The sequence below is a fragment of the Danio rerio genome, chromosome 5, assembly GCF_052040795.2.
Source record: "Danio rerio strain M-AB ecotype USA chromosome 5, GRCz13ab, whole genome shotgun sequence".
Lineage (NCBI taxonomy): Eukaryota > Metazoa > Chordata > Actinopteri > Cypriniformes > Danionidae > Danio > Danio rerio.
The window spans coordinates 48,482,268-48,500,662 of record NC_141025.1 but is presented as its reverse complement, the minus strand read 5'-3'; the positions used below and the strand labels follow the sequence as shown (position 1 = coordinate 48,500,662).

At 33.5% G+C, this 18,395-nt stretch overlaps 1 protein-coding gene across 3 annotated transcripts in view; it reads left to right on the top strand.

Moving 5' to 3' along the window:
• edil3a (EGF like and discoidin domains 3a) overlaps positions 1-18,395 on the top strand; it is a 317,498-nt gene that overhangs the window by 279,614 nt on the left and 19,489 nt on the right. For all 3 annotated transcript variants that reach the window (XM_087254105.1, XM_087254104.1, XM_087254103.1), the window contains one exon: positions 10,813-10,968. In XM_087254105.1, coding sequence (XP_087110231.1) covers positions 10,813-10,968 — 156 coding nt within the window. The remainder of the gene's footprint in view (positions 1-10,812; positions 10,969-18,395) is intronic.

The window sequence follows — 18,395 nt, the reverse complement described above, 5'->3', positions numbered from 1 at the left end:
GTTACTTCAGGAAGAGAGGAGATGCATCCAGCTTCGCAATTCACTTAACATTCTTTAATCATTGCCTCTGTCTGCTTTAAAAAGATTATCACCGCATCACTGTGCACCTCGCGTGTGTCTATAATGGTCTGGGGGTCTTATTTACTAACCTTTATGTATTTCCCAACTGCTGGAAGCCAAAGAAAAATTATCATATAGTTTGAGGCTTCAGGCTTTAGACTCTTGGCTCATAAATATTCATAATAATGTAAATTAACACCGTTTTCATGTCTATTGAAGTTATGTTAATTTAATCTATTAAAAGGAAAACTCAGTATCCAAAAAACTATTCTAAATAATGGACTGGGAAGTTGATGCAAACCGATTAATAAATATATTCAGAGTTGAAGTAATTTTGGATTTTTTTTTAATTAATTAATTAATTTATTTATTTTTTTGTAAAGTTGATATCCTTTTCTTAACATTTAAATTAGGTGACACTTTAGTTTAATTGTCCCCGTTTGGACATTCTGTTGATTATATCCCAATTCTAATTATCTTTTTCTTAAGGGAACTTCTGTAAAAGATAAAGTTCCTTAAATAATTATTCACGTCCTTCGTCAAATATTTATTTGTGGAATGTAGTATTATATTTGGGATCCTCACACATTGTTCATGAGATTCACTTTTCTGCATAGCTTCAGACTAGATTCTAATGGAGCATCAGTACTTTTAAGGTTGCCAATTGCTAAACAGCTTTTATTGATTATCAAACTGTCGTAAAAGCACACGTCTGGTACTAGCTTCTCTCCCAGAGAAACGGAGGATTGGCTCATATACTAGTAGGTGGGGCTACATTCGACATATTGACCTTTACACTTTCCTCATTCAAAAATATATGAGTGACACGTCTTGTCTAATCTATAGTCTTTGCCTCAATGTAATGTTGAAAAACTTTCAAGCACTTCAATTGTATGGGGCATTTCAGATTTACAGAATTACTTTAATCCCTTTTAGAAACTCTTTTAGAAATCTGAAATGTGAGTTTGGATGGTTATTAAATACAAAACAGGCTCACTGCAAATACGTACTTCAGTCCTCATTTTTGTGAGACCAAAAAAAAATAAAGGTTCTTCAAAAATAAATTTAGCTGCAGTTTCTAGACAAAATAATCCTATAGGGCAAGATGACACCAAATCTTTTTTTAACAGCAATGTTATTTACAAGGAGATATTATTAACAAATACAGAATTATTTTCACACAGTTCCACAAAAGATGTAAAAACTATGTAAAATCAAGGTACAAGCTACAAAGCTCCAGAGCACATTTCTCTTATGTTTGCTTTTAAACAACTATTGGTTGGGTTTACGAAAGGGTTTTGATCAATGGCTTGCTTGGTGTTCTGCACAACAAACCTGGTGTAGCAGAGAGTCGGAGTACAATGGATGTGAGGATCCACATGCAGTTTTTTAAACAGATTAGTTAAGCAGGCAATTGTCAGAACAGAAGCAAGCATGGAATCCAGGAAATCCATTACATGCAGGAAACCTGAAAACAGATGAATGATCAGTACAGGCACCAAAACAATATTTAGGTAAACTAGACAAGAATCAAAACATGGAAGGACATGACCAGGAAAAGCTTCGTAGTGCTACGGAAAAACAAGACTCAGCAAAGTGTTTGTGAAAGTGAGTGGTTTAAATAGTCCAGGTAATCAATGATCATAAGTTTCAGCTGTTTAATGTGAGTGTCCGGATTATTGTCAGCCGTGGCAGGAGTTGATGACTGCAAAGAGTTATGGGAGTTGTAGTTCAGTGACAATACCTGAAGTAATCTCCAGCAAAGAAAACACTGTTGGCAATAACAACACCCAGCCTTTTGTGGGTTTTTAAAAGAAGGACCTGTATCTGCAACAGATAACAAAACAGATAACTTACCCTTAGTAATGTATTTTTCGTTTACAAAACAGTAAACAGTGGCCTCTAGTGAATATATCACCTGAAATTAGCAACTTTTTTTTACGTTTTGCAAAAATGTAACCTAAGACACTATAACTGGATGGAGTTAATTTAATCAGCACACAATCTTGGTGTTAGTCAAAAACAGAAGTTTTTTTTTTTTTTTTTTTTTTTTCATGAGAGAAAAAAACAACAACAACAAAAACACATGGACATTCTGGATTTAGACTGTGATTATATATATATATATATATATATATATATATATATATATATATATATATATATATATATATATATATATATATATATATATATATATATATATATATACTCCCTGTAAATAGTGAGAAGCATCCCTGTTAGAAACAATTAACATCTGAATAGGGCTTAAGGGTATCTTCACAATTACACGTCAACTAGCAGCCATCAGACTATTAGTAGACTAATATCTGTTAACACTGTATTGACAGACATTTCACTGTCCAAAAGAAACTTAATTAATACTTTCTCAGTTACTCAATAACTCTGAGTGGTACAAAGACAAAATACTTTGACACTGACAAATCTAACCCTTTGCTTTTCAAGCTCCGGTTTTATCTGTGGATCTTTCAAGTAACTAAATAAAAATCCACATAATTCTTTAAACAGTAGTCTCTTAACAAAAAAAATAAATAAATAAAGAGAAGATCAGTGCATGACCTGATAAATATCTAAGCTTCTATCTTGTCCTTTCACAGATGAGCAGGAATGATTCCCAACACGTCTACAGACTAGAAGCTGCATTTGTCACCTTAAGAATGTCCTTAGCTCTTAACTGGATTTGAAGCATGGATGGCTAAAGAAATTGATTTCCTCTAGGGAGCAATCTTTTTTTTTTTTTTTTTTTTTAAATGATCTGTATCATTTGCTATGCTATGCTGGAATGGATTAATGCAGTAGTGAATTATTTATTTATTTTATATTAGACTTTAAGCTTCTGTGACACAAGAGAAGTCACATTAAACTCACATGTGGATGTTCAACAAATGGAGTGCTTTGTTTTCAAATGGGCTCTTGATTGAATGCACCTTTTCTTTGTTCTCGAAAAGGTGTTTTTATTTCAGGCAACAAAAAAAAGTAATTTTTGGATGAGTGTGTAGCTCTTAGATGAGGTTTGGTTGTGTGAATTATGCATGCAGAGCAAGTGCTCTCTGAATTGAGAAGCTGTCAGGTCTGTTGGAATCTGGATGCTTGCTATGAATTGGAGATGCTTTTACTCATGAAAATGTTGCATCTTTCTCTTTTTTTCTCCCTCCTTCTGCTACCTCTTTCTCTCTCATTTTCTCTCAACCAGAGGTATTTCATTTTCCAGGTCTGATTTGTATGCAGTTTGTTAAGCAGTGGAACTAATTAATGTAATGGGATGAAAAGAAGCGATTTAAGTGAGAATCTGTACAGATGAAGAACGATTCAGGCTTGAAGGAAATGAGTGGAGCAATGAAATATTCACCACGAGGGACTAATTTGCTCTTAGTTTTGTCTGTTTCGAGGGGCTCACACTCAGTCTTGTTGTTCTCTTATCAAGCAGATTAGATCTATGAATGTGAAATACATGATACACAATACAGTAATGAAATTGTTTCATTTTTGAATGAAATTGAATGAACATCTATACCAGAGATGCCCAAACTAGGGCCTGCAGCCCAAAGTTGGCTCATGGTAACCTTTGATTTGGCCCGCCATCCCATCTGAGAAGAGAAGGAGAATGATGGGGATAGTTTAGAAATGTCATTTTAAGTTTAATGTAACTTTTTCTTTGTTTCTTTTATTGTTAAACTACAAAGAAATCAAACTGAAATTAAATGTTTCAGTTTAAATGATTTAATTTAGTTTTAAATGTACATACTGTCACACAATGGGTAGAGGACAATGCAGAGACTTTGGTGAGCAAATCAAGGCAAAGGCAGAATCTGCTAGACCAGTGTATTCAGCATTGAACTCCACTGTGGTATATAGTAAATGTCTATGTTTTTAGTGCATTAGATAAAACATTCACAGTGATGTTTTCAATTTATTTTTACATATTATAAAATAAACTAGAAAATGACCGATGGCAACTTTAATGTAAAATAGTTTGGTATATTTATCTTGCATTTATCTTTCTTTTTTTTTTTTTTGGCCCTTTATATTAAAACCTTTGGACACCCCTGATATATACAAACCTATTTGTGAGCACTTGTTTAGGATTTGCTGATAAAAAAATAAAAATAAAATAAATAAAATAAAAAAAAGATTTGTTCAACCAGCTGTTGAGATTTTGATAAATGGCAACAGCATTATGCTTTAAGCAGAGCCATAAATGTACCTGATAAGTGGCCATTTTCTAAAAACACCTGACCTTGTTCAGCAGCTACTTTAAAAGCTTCTGTTTGATTGCAATGAAAGGGACCATAGAGAGAATTGCAGGAACTAACTGTATTTTGTGTTCAAAAATATCTGGAAACCAGTTTGCCTGTTATTCTACAGCCAAAAAGCCACAAGAGGCAATCACTAGGGCCCAGTCAGTTTGGAAAATTGTTAAAAAATTGCCAAATCTGACAGATTTGAGCCTGTCGGTGCTGGAGTGCTATGTTTTGGTAGTAAACAGCAAATATTGCAGTATTGCACAGGTTTGCTTCAGTTATAGCGCCTCCTAGCATCAGAAATGCATGCTGTCCTTCAATTAGATTGGCAGAAACAGATTATCAGGAACATTCAGCTTTTAAATAGGAGAACAGTTATAAGTCAGTATAGGACAATGCATTGTATAATATTTAATAGACTAACAAACTTTCATGTGATTTATTGTATTTACAGTGATTTGCAGTATTTTTCTGTAAACTTTTATTAAAGTAAATTTAATATATATATATATATATATATATATATATATATATATATATATATATATATATATATATATATTTATTTATATATATATATATATATATATATATATATATATATATATATATATATATATATATATATATATATATATATATATATATATATATATATTTTTTTTTTTTTTTTTTTTTTTTTTTTTTTGTAAAATAAGTGTCATCTAGATCCCTTTGCCTTTTACATAAGGCACTTCTTACCAAATGATCAATTAGAAGTCAAGTTATTATTTGTTGTTCCTAAAACTTGGATAAGCGTCAAGACTTTTGTCAGGTAGTGAAAATAAATGACTTGGCTAAATAAACTACTTGTCTAAAAATTTCAAAGATATCACAAAGTTCATACTTTATTATATATAGGATATGTTTATTCATGTAGTGTTCACCAGAAAGGCTTTAATTTAAGCAAGATGTTACAAGAAAATCAAATGTGTTCATAGATTTTTTTTTTCTTGTAAGCATACTTGATATAGAACTACCTTTATTTCCTGAATAATGTGTGCACAGCAGTAATGTGTGAGGTTTTAAGGAAGCTAAAAAAGTGAAGAATAATAAGATCTTAACAACTCATTCTGTTTTAATTCTAGACTGGAGATCCTGTAATATGTAATTACATGTATGGCATTTATTTTTACCCACAGCTTGAGCATTCCTCGCATGCTGTGTGCACACTACAGTATTGTCTGCTTTATTAGATATGATATGCTCTTGTAGAGCGAGAACATTACATCTTTACCTGCATGTGTACCTTTGCATCCAACTCTCCAGACAGCAAGAAACTGGGTCAGAAAATTCAAAGGATTTTAAATGAAAAGGCTTTTCAACATAGAGCCAATTTAGTCCAGCGACAGGAACCCTGATATTGCAACAGTATAACTAAATGAATCCTGTTTAATTTGATTTCTTTCATGTGCCAGCTTTTTCCCAGAATGTAATTGTACAGTATTTCTGTTTAAGCTGCATGAGCTATGCAAAACAAAATATGCCAAATATGCTAATGTACATGATGAATATCTGTGTCTGCAGGTGATTTGTTAGAATGAAAGCACAATAAAAAACACATGAATGGTGTGAAAAGTGTTTCAGTTTCTAGTTCATTTATAACACTGAAAAAAGGTCGTTGTGACTTTTTACCTAACAATTATTTATATTTTTTCTGGCTGTTTCTGTTCTATAATTCAGACTTTTCAGAATTTTCTAATTCAGAATTTTCAGTATATACAGTCAAGCCCAAAATTAATCATAGTCCTGGCAAACTCTGAGTTTCATTAAAACTACTTTTATTCCACCATGAAATGTTGTTAAATTTATTAATTTAATTAAGCTAATTTGTATGAATTTGTATCATCTTATTCATACAATTTTAGTAGGATTTGATTATTCCCCAATGATGGTTGGGTTTAGGGGTGGGGTTGGGTGCCACGCCTACTTTTTAAAATCATATATTTTTACATGACCTAACTTGTACGAATTAATCACTAAACTGACAAAATGTGAAATATTTAAGTTTTCTTGTGAAATCTGGCTGTTATATCTCACAATTGGATGTTATAAACTTGCAATAACAAGTTAAAATCTCACAATTAGGACTTATTTTTTTCTCAGAATGTATATCCAATTTATATATATATATATATATATATATATATATATATATATATATATATATATATATATATATATATATATATATATATATATTATGAGATGTAAAAATATGGATAGAATGGCAAAATACGGTAGAATCCTGCCAAAAAAAAAAAAAAAAAAAACAGGAAGGTTGACATGTATGAAGTGAACAGGAAATGTTTGTGATAAAACAGTTTTGAGAGTGAACACAAAACGTTTTTGCAAGATAGCATAAAACATATGTGCGAGGGAACACAAAAACTTAAAAAAAACATCTATTTTTTAAATTTTTTTCCCTCTCACCCAGTTTTTTTTTTTTTTTTTTTTCACCCATTTTTCCCCCACCATCCTATCCCTTCCGGGTCTCCATATATAAATGAGAGTATGAAATGTACAGCTAAATACTTACTTACTTACTTGCTCACCCCTGAACCTTGAGGACCAGGACATACAAACATACACTATGGACATTTTAATACGCAATTCAACTATAGCACATGGGTTTGGACTGTGGGGAAAACCAGAGCACCCGGAGGAAACTCACATGAACACGGGGAGAACATGCAAACTCCACACAGAAATGCCAAATGGCTCAGGCAGGACTCAAACCAGTGGCCTTTTTGCTGTGAGGCGACAGCGCTACCCATTGCACCACCATGCCGCCATTTAAAACTAAATATGTGTTATTATTTATATTCCATAATGTACAGTATATGCCATAATTTCCTAAGTGTTCCTTGAAGATATTTACAGCAAACATTTTTTTTTACACTTTTACAATATCCAATCCATAGGCATATATTGTCAAGGAAGGCTAAACTTGCTAGCCACTGTCAGCACAAAAACGCATTTATTTCAGTAAACAAATTTACCTCAAGTCTAATCAGACTGTATAAGTTATTGTCAGTGCTGCTGAGCACAAACACATCTCTCTATGTTCATCAAGCTTATGGGCTGAGCCTTGTTCACCAACAGCAAGTCATTGCTATTCAACTGGTGCATTTTACACTGGGCTATTAGCAAATGGTGTGCCACTGGCTCTCTAAATGGCGCAGAAGCGAATTATAACCAGTTATATATCTAGCGCAGTGTGGAGAAGCATGCTCTTTGCATTTTAAAAAGTCAATTTAGGTCATTTGGGCAAGTTTGCGACATTGCCTGATTTACATAATTTCTATAGTGAATTGAGCATTAAAACAATGCAGACAGCACGGGCAAATAAACACTGCAAGCAGGGAGCGCAATTCATTCTTAACAGATCCCCACATTGGGTTTTTTATTATCATTTAAGACAGTCCGCGAGCTAAAACATTTGAATTAATTTGCAGGCATTGAAGATAAAACACTGTGTGCTCAGGTTTACACGTAACTGCAATTACTGCTTCAGCGTCAAGGTCCTCCTTTGTTCAGAAGGACTGGCTTGATTCATTGGTCTGAGTGAGATTAGCTTTGGGTTCAAGCCTCTGTGTGAAATCAAGGACAAGCAGGTGTGTCAAGCATTTCCATGCATTCCAGGCCACTCATTCTCCTTACACTTATCATTGTAATTACCTTGGAAATGTCACATGTGTTATAAATTGCAAATTAAGTAACACTTTTAAGACATTAATTTATTTCTGCTTTACACCATTCAGAAAAAAAAAAAAAAAAAAAAAATTATTCATCCATGCTTATAAAATCATATCAGGTCCTCTTAAATATGTGTGTTGACTAAACTTAATTAAAGAGAAGTCAAGTGAAGGTATATTGTTGTTTCTCTTTCACAGAGCAATAAAAGGAACAACATGTTGGTTTTTCACTGACTTCAATGAAGAGGCTGAGCAGGAGTCGTGTTGCAATAAACACAACAGTAAAGCAGCAATATAATATTGATACAGTAACCAAAGTTTATATACAGAGTGGTCAATATAGACTACCTCTGTAAACACTGTATACATAAAACATCAAAAACACACAGTATAGGGATTTATTATTGTACTGTTGAAGAGATTACATTGATTTTATGAAAAAAGTTCATCTACACCAGCAAGATATAGACTTATAAGGTTTAAAAGGTTTGTGTCATAGTTCCTGTCAGGGTTTCTTTCTTGTTCTTTCATAGCATTGTATGTCCATGCCATTGTCACATACAGCTTGCTTTTTCAGTATTTATTTTTCTAACAATGGTTACACTTTATTTTGATGTTGTTGAGGTTAGGATTAGGATTAGTGTTGACATGTTGACAAGTTGACATGTACTTGCAAAGTTTCTTATAGTCAGTTAAATGTCTGTTGAAGGAGCAGTATCAACAGATATTAAGTAGACAGTCTACTAATACTTAAATGGACCATTAAAATAAGTGTTACCTTAACTATGCACTGTAAACTTTCTGATTCTTATCCCATTTCCTATTGTAATAGAAGATAAAGCAGTGTTAGGAGTAATGCATTACATACCATGAATTGCAAACTTGTTTTATTTATTTATTTATTTATGTATTTATTTATTTATTTATTTATTTATTTATTTATTTATTTATTTAATTATTTAGTTAGTTAGTTAGTTAGTTAGTTAGTTAGTTAGTTAGTTAGTTAGTACAGTTGTTTTGAGTCTTCTTCATTTATTGGGTTTACTGTGCTCAAATTGCTTCATTTACTCAAATGGATTAAGTTTACAGTACTCATTAGAATTAGTTTTTGAACTTAAATGGTTTGTTGCAATCGGTTTCCTCAAATGGTTTTGGTTACCTTAACTTTTTGGGTTTTACAATGTATATATAACTTTAAACTATAATATATATAGATTTTAAAAAATAATAACTTTCCCCAACACTGGTCTATTGTTTACAAAATTGCTATTTTCTATATGGTGAATGGCACATAGTGCACCATATAGGGGATAAATTATTCAGAGAGTCTAAATATGTTTTCTGTTGAGGTGAATGAATGGTTTCGCACGCACAGTCTGCTCAGCTTTAGCATCACAATCTTATAGAGTAGGCATCTTGCAGGAGCCAACATAAAGCACAAAACATACAGGACACATCTGAATCCTTTACAGAATGCTAATTTAAATATGGAGAAAATTGAAAATGGCAGACAGGCTCAAAATTACTATTAAACTGTGGCTGTCATATGCTGACAAAGTCGGCTTTACAAATGCTTTCAACCAAAAATGAAAATGTTGTCATCATTTTCTCATCTATATTTGCTCCTCATATGTATAAATTCTTACTGTTACTAAACACATAGACGGTATTTGCCAGAATCTGGGTAACCCAGCAGGTGTTGTTCTTGTTGACTGCCATAATATGGAAAAAAAAAAATAATAATAAAATATATGGAAGTCAAAGAGGACAAGATTAAGATAATTAGTAAATGATGATGATGATGATGATGATGAAGATGATGATGATGATGATTATTATTATTATTATTATTATTATTATTATTATTATTATTATTATTATTGGTGAGTGATAAGTTGCATTCACACACTGTTATGAAGATTTTGAGCTCATTCTGATAAGTATTTTTTTTATATTCAGTCATTTCATTATGAAATATTTACCTATGCAGATGGGTTTAAGTTAATCCCTTTGACAGACCATGTTGACCAACAGAAAACTGGTTGTTTTAAAAGTCTGTGTAAATTGTGCTTCATGCATAGCTATGCACACTATTTAAAATGGATGCTAACATTTAGCTTATGTGACCACATTCTTATGACTTGAGATAATTGGGAATTTGGTATTTAGCCTCTTCTCTTAAGGGTGGTGGGTGTATGTACTCAACAGTAAGTAGTTCAGTTTTGTTAAACAGTTCCATCTGCCTGCACAAACAAACTCTCTGATGTCAAGATAATCTGCACAAGTCTCTAACAAGTGTAGTCATCAGTTAAAAAAACACACACACAATACATTTCATTATATTATTCATATGGAAAATTAAGTTTACCATTGCTGACAAACAGTTAAAGGCATGTTTAGGTTGTTATTCAAACCAAATGACGTAAAACACAACAAAATAAGGTTGTTTTTTAGCTTTGCAACAAAAAATCTCAGTAAATACAAGCACATAAAATATTAAGCAAATGCAATTTTCACATATTGCTGTGACTAGCAATCACAGTTCTGCTGAGCTGAAATAAAAGGCTTCTTCTTATTGCCCATTTTGCTGTGAATAATTGATGATGCCCTCCAAACAAATGTACGGGATCTTTAGAAGTTATTGTCAAAGACACGGGTGATAGACTCAGGCTATTTAATAAATCAAACGGTCACTAAATTCTCTTTCTGAAGGAAGAGTACTCATTATCTCCTTTTTCTCTGTGTTTTTTTAGGTTGACATGCTTCGGCCAACAAAAATTACAGGCATTATTACCCAAGGGGCAAAAGACTTTGGACATGTTCAGTTTGTTGGCTCCTATAAGGTGGCTTACAGCAATAATGGTGAAAGATGGCTTATATATCAGGATGAAAAACAGAAGAAAGACAAGGTAGGTTTCTTTCTTTCACACCATTGCATGTCAAAATGCATATTATTACAAAACCAAAAGAACTTTTCTCTTTTGACCAAAGGGGCTTTTATCTCAAGGTTGATCTGAATCACCTTGATTTAAATCAGTTTTAGTACATTCCTTATGAGGTTGCTTTTTGTTTTTTTTTTCTTGCGAAACCTAAACAGCAATCTAGATTGTCATTGTTGTCATAAACCTGACTTCCAATGGACATGTTTACATCCCAAAGTCAATGAAAGAAGCACCTCCTTGTCTAGAAAATGGGCTCTATATATTCTTCTCAATCCTCTCCCAGAGCAACTGGACAGACTCTCTCTCTCTCTCTCTCTCCATGGCCTGCCTATGCCCAGATAACAGACCAATCTGTCGGCCGCAGTGAAGAGCGTGCCAGAAATGTTTGTTTACAACCCTCTAGAGGATTACAAGCTTCCAGTCCATTGGCCTGAGCTTGTCTTTTGAGGCCTAAGCTTGTCTTTTGAGGCTTTTGACACTGTTCTTAAACTAGCAATACACATATTGATTTGTGTATGAACATTATGAGGACATTGTTGAGTAAACATTCATCAAGAAGTCTTGGTTATTAAAGGTACCGAATGGATATTGATAGCAATTGACTTTGACCTATTTGTTTTTCCTACTATGTATGATTACCAGTGTTGCGGAAAATTTAGAAAGGAATGCATCACAATATTGAGTTAGTCCCCCCAAAAACTGTTTGTGTTACTTAGTTACTTTTTTAATGTTAAGTAATGCGTTATGTTAGTTTTCCTTACCTGGCTGAGGTTTGTTCTCTTTCAGAACTTGCAGGGGTTGCAAGTTCTGTTTCACCATCAAGTTTCACCCTTTTTATAGAGAAGCTCTCTGCATTAAGCAACCACCTATATAACCTACACCTTCATTTTCCCTTTTAAAAAAATAGAATAATATTATATTTTGAGAACTTTTTTTTTTTAGCTCAGAGCTATACATGCTGTTTACAGATTAATAAAAGCATGTTAAGTAATGTGTTTAATGCTTTTGTACGTTTTATGTTATCAGTTAAGTAAATTCCCTGTTCATTGAGATAAGACCACAATGAAGCCTTAGAGTAGCTGCTATCATGAAATCATTTATATTAAGACAAAAACAGATTTAAAACCTTTAAAATGCTTAATAACAAAATGAAGAGTAAGACGATAAACAACACACTCAAATTAAAATAAATCTTTGAGCTTTTACTTTGAACAAATTGCTTCAAATGGCCTTAACAAATGTGTAAATCATTTCCCAAAAGAGAAATAATCTTACTATATTACAAAACATAATCGCTTCTACAGTAGACAGTGGCTGCAACTCTTTTTTTTCTGTTTGTTTACTTTAGTGGAATTAATTGTGAACTGGCATCAATCATTTGTTGTTTAGCTGGAGGTGCAGGTGTAATGCCTTGCATTCAGTTTTTTTTTTTTTTTTTTCAATAATTTTTGCATTTTTCAAGATTTTTACTTACTCATAATCTACACTTAACAGCAATCCACTTCTTTTCTTTGATCAGTTCAAAACAACAAGAATCCATTGCAAAAATGTAAGTCTCCGGCCTGCCATTGTTTCTGTTTCTGACTGTAGTCTGTTGTGATGACGGGCGATTCGCGAATGAATCGTTTGTTTTAACCGGATCTTCTAAGTGATTAAATTGACTGTAGTTGTTGTGAAATGATTTGCGTCTTCAGTACTAACATACCAGATACCCCCTCTGACTTGAAATGAACCAATATCCAAAATTATTCAGTTAGTAAAACAGAACACTGACTCATCTGCTGTGAAAAAAAGAGACCTGATGATGATGATGAGTGCGAGCCGAATGTCTGTTCCCTTGCAGCACGCTCTTTCAGTAAGTGTGTGATTCAACCTGACTAAGGTCATTTTTATTCTCCAATATGTTTTGTAAAAGCCAATTAAGCAAGGTAAAAGTAACTCAAATGTTATGACTTATTTTTAAAAGTAATATGTTACCTTGGAAAAGTAAAAATATTTTGTAGCCTGCATTATTTATAACGCGTTACCCCCAACAATGATGATTAGCAATTTTAAACATTCTTCAAAATATATACTTTTGTGTTAAACAATTAAAAATAAACTCTTAGATGTTTGAAACAACTGGTGGGTAAGTAAATAGTGAGTATCTTTCTTCTTCTTCTTCTTTGAGGTGGTGGTGGTATCCATTTATTTATTTAATAGGGTGGGCGGGCTATACCTTTAAAAGGAAAACTACAAGACAATTGAAATAGAGCAGTGTGGCATTGGAAAGAGGTATCTATATAAGTATCTGTTTGTGACCTTAATAGTGGCGACTTTTGTCATACATCCTTGATTTGAGTTTATTTTGCATACTGGGATAATCTTTGCATTTGGCTACCTTTAAAAAGATGCATCACGGTGGGAAAAGGAAGGCTGCTGAGAATTAGCTGGCACAGGGTCAGCACCTTGGCAAGTCAAGCACAGCGTGGATCTTCAGATAATAATGTGAAAAGTCAGAGATAGCCTCTTACGATTGTAATGAGATTGTTAAATCCTGATCTGCACCCCAGTGTTTCTCACTCCTTTTTCTTAATGTCGTTCCCCCCTCAGTTTTTCCTAGTTTCTAGCCTTTAAAGCTTCATTTCACATAGCCTGTATTTAATCATACTTGGTAGCATACATGATAGAATCATTTATGGGTGGGCTGGAGAAATCGAAACTGAATCTCAATTTAAAATTACATTTAATGTTGGAGTCAGTGGTTAACTGGGATGTGGATGAAACAAGTTTGAATTAGATCTGACCAGATCCCTATTTTCTTTTATTAGTTTCTTCTTGCTCTGTATTCAACATTCATCCATTACAATGTGTCAGAAAACCCCAAATAAAAATACTATAAATAAATTATACTGTTCCTGAGAAGTTTTGTTTTTAACATGTTTTTTACAACTATTTTATTTAGTTTTTTAGGGCAACTGTACATGTAGCAGAAAAGGAACCTCCACATCAAAAGCTACTGATTCAATATACTTTAAATGTTTCTTAATATAACATTTATTGTGTTCAATTGTAGGGGGGTGAACTGTTGTTCTGAAATTTTCTTCTAATCTAATTTCAGTTAGTCATTTTATATAATTTTTTGAGAGGCATTAGAAGAACAAATGCTGTTAGTTTTCATCCAGTGTACTTTGCAATAAACCCTGGTCTGTTGAGTCAGACTGCTTTGTCACCACAAGCAAATGCGTTTGTAAGTGGGCTGAGACCACCATTTTCTATTAATCGCAGAACGATTGTTTTAGTGTAGATCTGAGTGATTGTTGCGTTCAAACACGCTTAGATAAAAAATAAAAAAAACTGACTGGATTTCAAAATGACAAAGTTGGAAAAAGCACCCTACATTTCAACGATGTGAATTGGAAACCATCGCAACACTAATATGCTACTACAGCCTCTCTTTGTTTACATTTGTGCTCTTGCTAACTATTCTAACTCAAACATTCCATTTAAAGTAAATCTGATATGTTTGCAGCCCAGTATACAGCTCATCTTCTGATACTTATTTGTATGTACTTTTATTTGTTCTGTATTATCCTGATAAAATGTATAAAAACCATAAGTATTGTTGGCAACATGCTTACTATAGGCAAAAATCTAAAAGCCATGGGGGCACCATGGTGATGCTAATTTCTGGGTTGGTCTGCACAATTATGCAATCCCTGCAACCTTCTGTTAGAGCCAGCATGGTGGAGAGAGAGAAACTGATGGCAAAGTTTGTGAATAAATGTAGCTGTTTTCCTGTGATTTGCTTGCACTGCACCTGGCGAAAAGAAAAACAAATTGACAAGCTGCCATTGTCCACAAGAGAGTGCCGTCAATGCATTAACAACTAGTTGTTCAGCTTGCTTCTGTAAACACTACGTGGATTTAATGACAATTGATCCATCACTTCCCAATATAACCTTCTTGGTGCATACAGAATGATGTTAAGCGCTTAAACATGTGTGACAAACACAGTTGTATGTGGCCTGTGATCACTTGTAGCTTGTTCCTCAGATCTTTGGCTAAAACCCAAACCTATTTGAGTTTGTCTAGCCTCAAGAGACTCACCGCATTTTGCTAACTCGCTACCACACAACTCAACTTCCACACAAACAACGTCCTAAGAACATATTTTACCTGTTTTCTGTCAGAAATCCTCAGTCCCACTGAAGCTTTTGGCTGGGAGGACGCCATGACTGGCACATTAATACACGCCCATCATTGATTAGCCTAGAGTCAACGTCAAGGGGTTAATTAGCCTGTGAATAGAAGTATTCCCTGACCGGCAGTGGGGTCAATAGCACATTAGGTGGCAGTAAATAAGATCATGTCCCAAGATTAGCTGCCAGTGGTTCCCCTTCCCCCATCCAAGTATGTGTGCACATTCCCTTGGTGACCACTCAAAGAGGACATGGAGCTCTGCTGTTCATGTTAGTTTTAAATGTGTTGTATATTATACTTCCAAGCCTGAAGATGACATTTTGATTAGCAAGAACGCATGGGCTTGGTGGATTTATATCAGCATTTGACTGAGATATGATTGAATTCCTATAATCAGTATGACGAGCAGAACGTAATACATCAAAACAGATGGATTATTCACCTATTGTATAATCTGTATCGGTGTCAAATCTTGATGTACAACCAAGAAAGGTGCAAGTTCCCTTGCATCTTTTCCTAGTAGGTGCCCTTGGTTTCCTCATTGCAGAAATCAATACTGTGGAAACATTGCCCAATGGGTTAAATAGGAAGCACAGACCAGAACAGATTGAAGGGGAAAAGTAAAACTCTATTTCCAGCCACTGAGCAGGAAGTTTAAAGTGACACTTTGTGACCCACAAAGGGCACAGTGGATATTATTAAAGAGAGCACCTTTTAAATTTTAGAGGTGTCCAACTGAAATGTCTGCAAGGGATAGTTCACCCTAAATTTATGACATCGATAACTATGTTTGCATCCACCTATTTTTAAACATATTTTGGATTACTACATAACAAAGTCTAATGGAAATGACAAGTTGTGCATAAATATTTTTAAAAATGATATCATAACCTATGTTTTCTCTTCATTCTCTGAGGCACAAGTAATTATTATTATTATTATTATTATTATTTATTTATTTTTTTTTTAATTTTTGAAATACCACTTTATACTTTATTATGGTACTGCTTTTTGTGACAATTTTAACCTATTTGACTCATTGGATAGAAACATTATTTGCATGTTTTATGCTATATTTCAGCTTGTTTGTTTTTTGCTCATAAATCTAATTCACATATTTGGATGGACTCTTCACTTGTTCCTAACGAGTTTTGGTTTTGTGTTGTTCTTCTCGTTGCTCTATTGAACCTAAAAGGGGATATTTTGAAGAATGCTGGAAACCTGTAATCATTGACTTCCGTTTGAAAATGAAAATTGGATTGACATCAGACGTCAACGTCAGGCAGACATTAACGTCCAATGTCGGACAGATAGGGCAACACGATTAATCGAAAAAAGATCACGATCTCGATTCGATCCTACACACGATCCAAATTCAGCTTTTCTACGATTCCGCCAATTATATTTTCAAGGTCAGGAGAGAAGAACCTGGCCGCAGAAGTCTTCACAGCAACATTGACACCTTCAAATGGCGTTAAAAGTGTCATACTGTATTTATAAGATATAATTCACCCAAAGTGTCATTTCTGTCTTCATGTATTTATGGTCGCAAAATCGCACGTGAGCTGACTCACTGTTTATTTACTGCCGAGAACGCGTGCACACGAATAGTGTTATATTAAAAGTTATATTCTGATGTCATCATTTTACTGTGAATTAACAAACAGGACATATTGAGAGTCCACCATAATACAAAATTTAGCACTTTAAGCAACAGTAGAACTACACATAGGCCTAATATTATTATTGTTGTTTTACCATATGTTTGAAGATTAACAAAAATATTAGGCTAATCATATTAACCCTTATTTTACATATACAGAATCATGAAATAGAATCGTAATCTTGATCTTAAGCAAAAAAATAAATAAATTTGTGATTCACATTTTTGCCAAAATTGTGCAGCCCTATGGACAGATGTTGCATTTTGCTTATTTCCAACGCAACAATAAAATATCAACATCTAATGAAGTTACAGCTTGACATTGTGTGGACACATACGACGGGTATCAGATGTTGGAATTTGGCTGCCAAAATTTGCATTTTGGGGTGAACTATACTTTAACACATGTATGTATAGATGATCAGTTAATTTCTTTTTATATGATGACCTACCTGATTTTTAGTTTCGATTACTCTTTTATACATATCACTTTGTAGTTACAATACCACTTTCAAGCTCGACTGACACCTTATGTCATCCCTCTCATATACCCAGTTGCTTTCAAATAATGGAGAAAATGTGATATCTGATGGTATCATATCTCTTTTTTAACCTTTTCAATTTAGATCTGGTCTAACGCTAGTCTTTCAGTGCAATTTATCTGGCTGTTGGCAATAGGGTTCTTTGGATGATGGGCATTGAAGATGAAACTGAATACACTGCAACCTACTATTTATTGTCTTCAGGTGAAATGAGCTCTGGAACAGCGGTTGCATTAGTGCTGTGGATTGGCTTGCAGTCATAGACATTACCCTTCTAGCCTTCTAGACATACCCTTCTAGATCATTTTCAGAGTCACAGAAATAAAAAAAAAAGCTTCTGGAAGCATCTGAGAAATGGTGACAGTACGGTATTAAATAGTTACCGAACAAGTAATATAAACCGTAGGTACATGATCAAATGTGATTTTATGGAGTATAATCTTACAAGGATAATTCAACCAAAAATGAAGATTTTCTCGCTTTCCGAACTCAAAATTATAAATTTTGAAGAATGCTAAAAACCAATATTGATACTGTGGAAATCTGTAACTGGTTTCCAACATTTGCCTTTCCATTTTTCTTTTATTTTCAGTTGAATTATAGGAAAAAAACTCAAATAGGTTTGAAACAATTGTTGTCTTTGAACATTCCCTTTCAGAGATCATTTTTACTATGTATTTTGTGATTAATACAATTACGCTGGCTCTTAAAGTTTACATGTTCAATAAATATGCTTACCCCTGTCAGCATTTCAATGCATAACCTTTTATACATACACAGTTTGGCATTTTATATGTATGAAAAGGTATGGTCTTCTGTTTATTATTACAGCTGCATTTACCACATTTACAAATGTGACCCTCTCTGTGAAAACCCAGCTAAGGTCATGTTATTTGTGATCCACAGTATTTGACATAAATTTTTTCTACACAAGAGTTAGGAATTTTCTGTGAAAATACAACCTTGATATCTTTAATATTGACTGAGTTAGGCCCCGACAAATATTT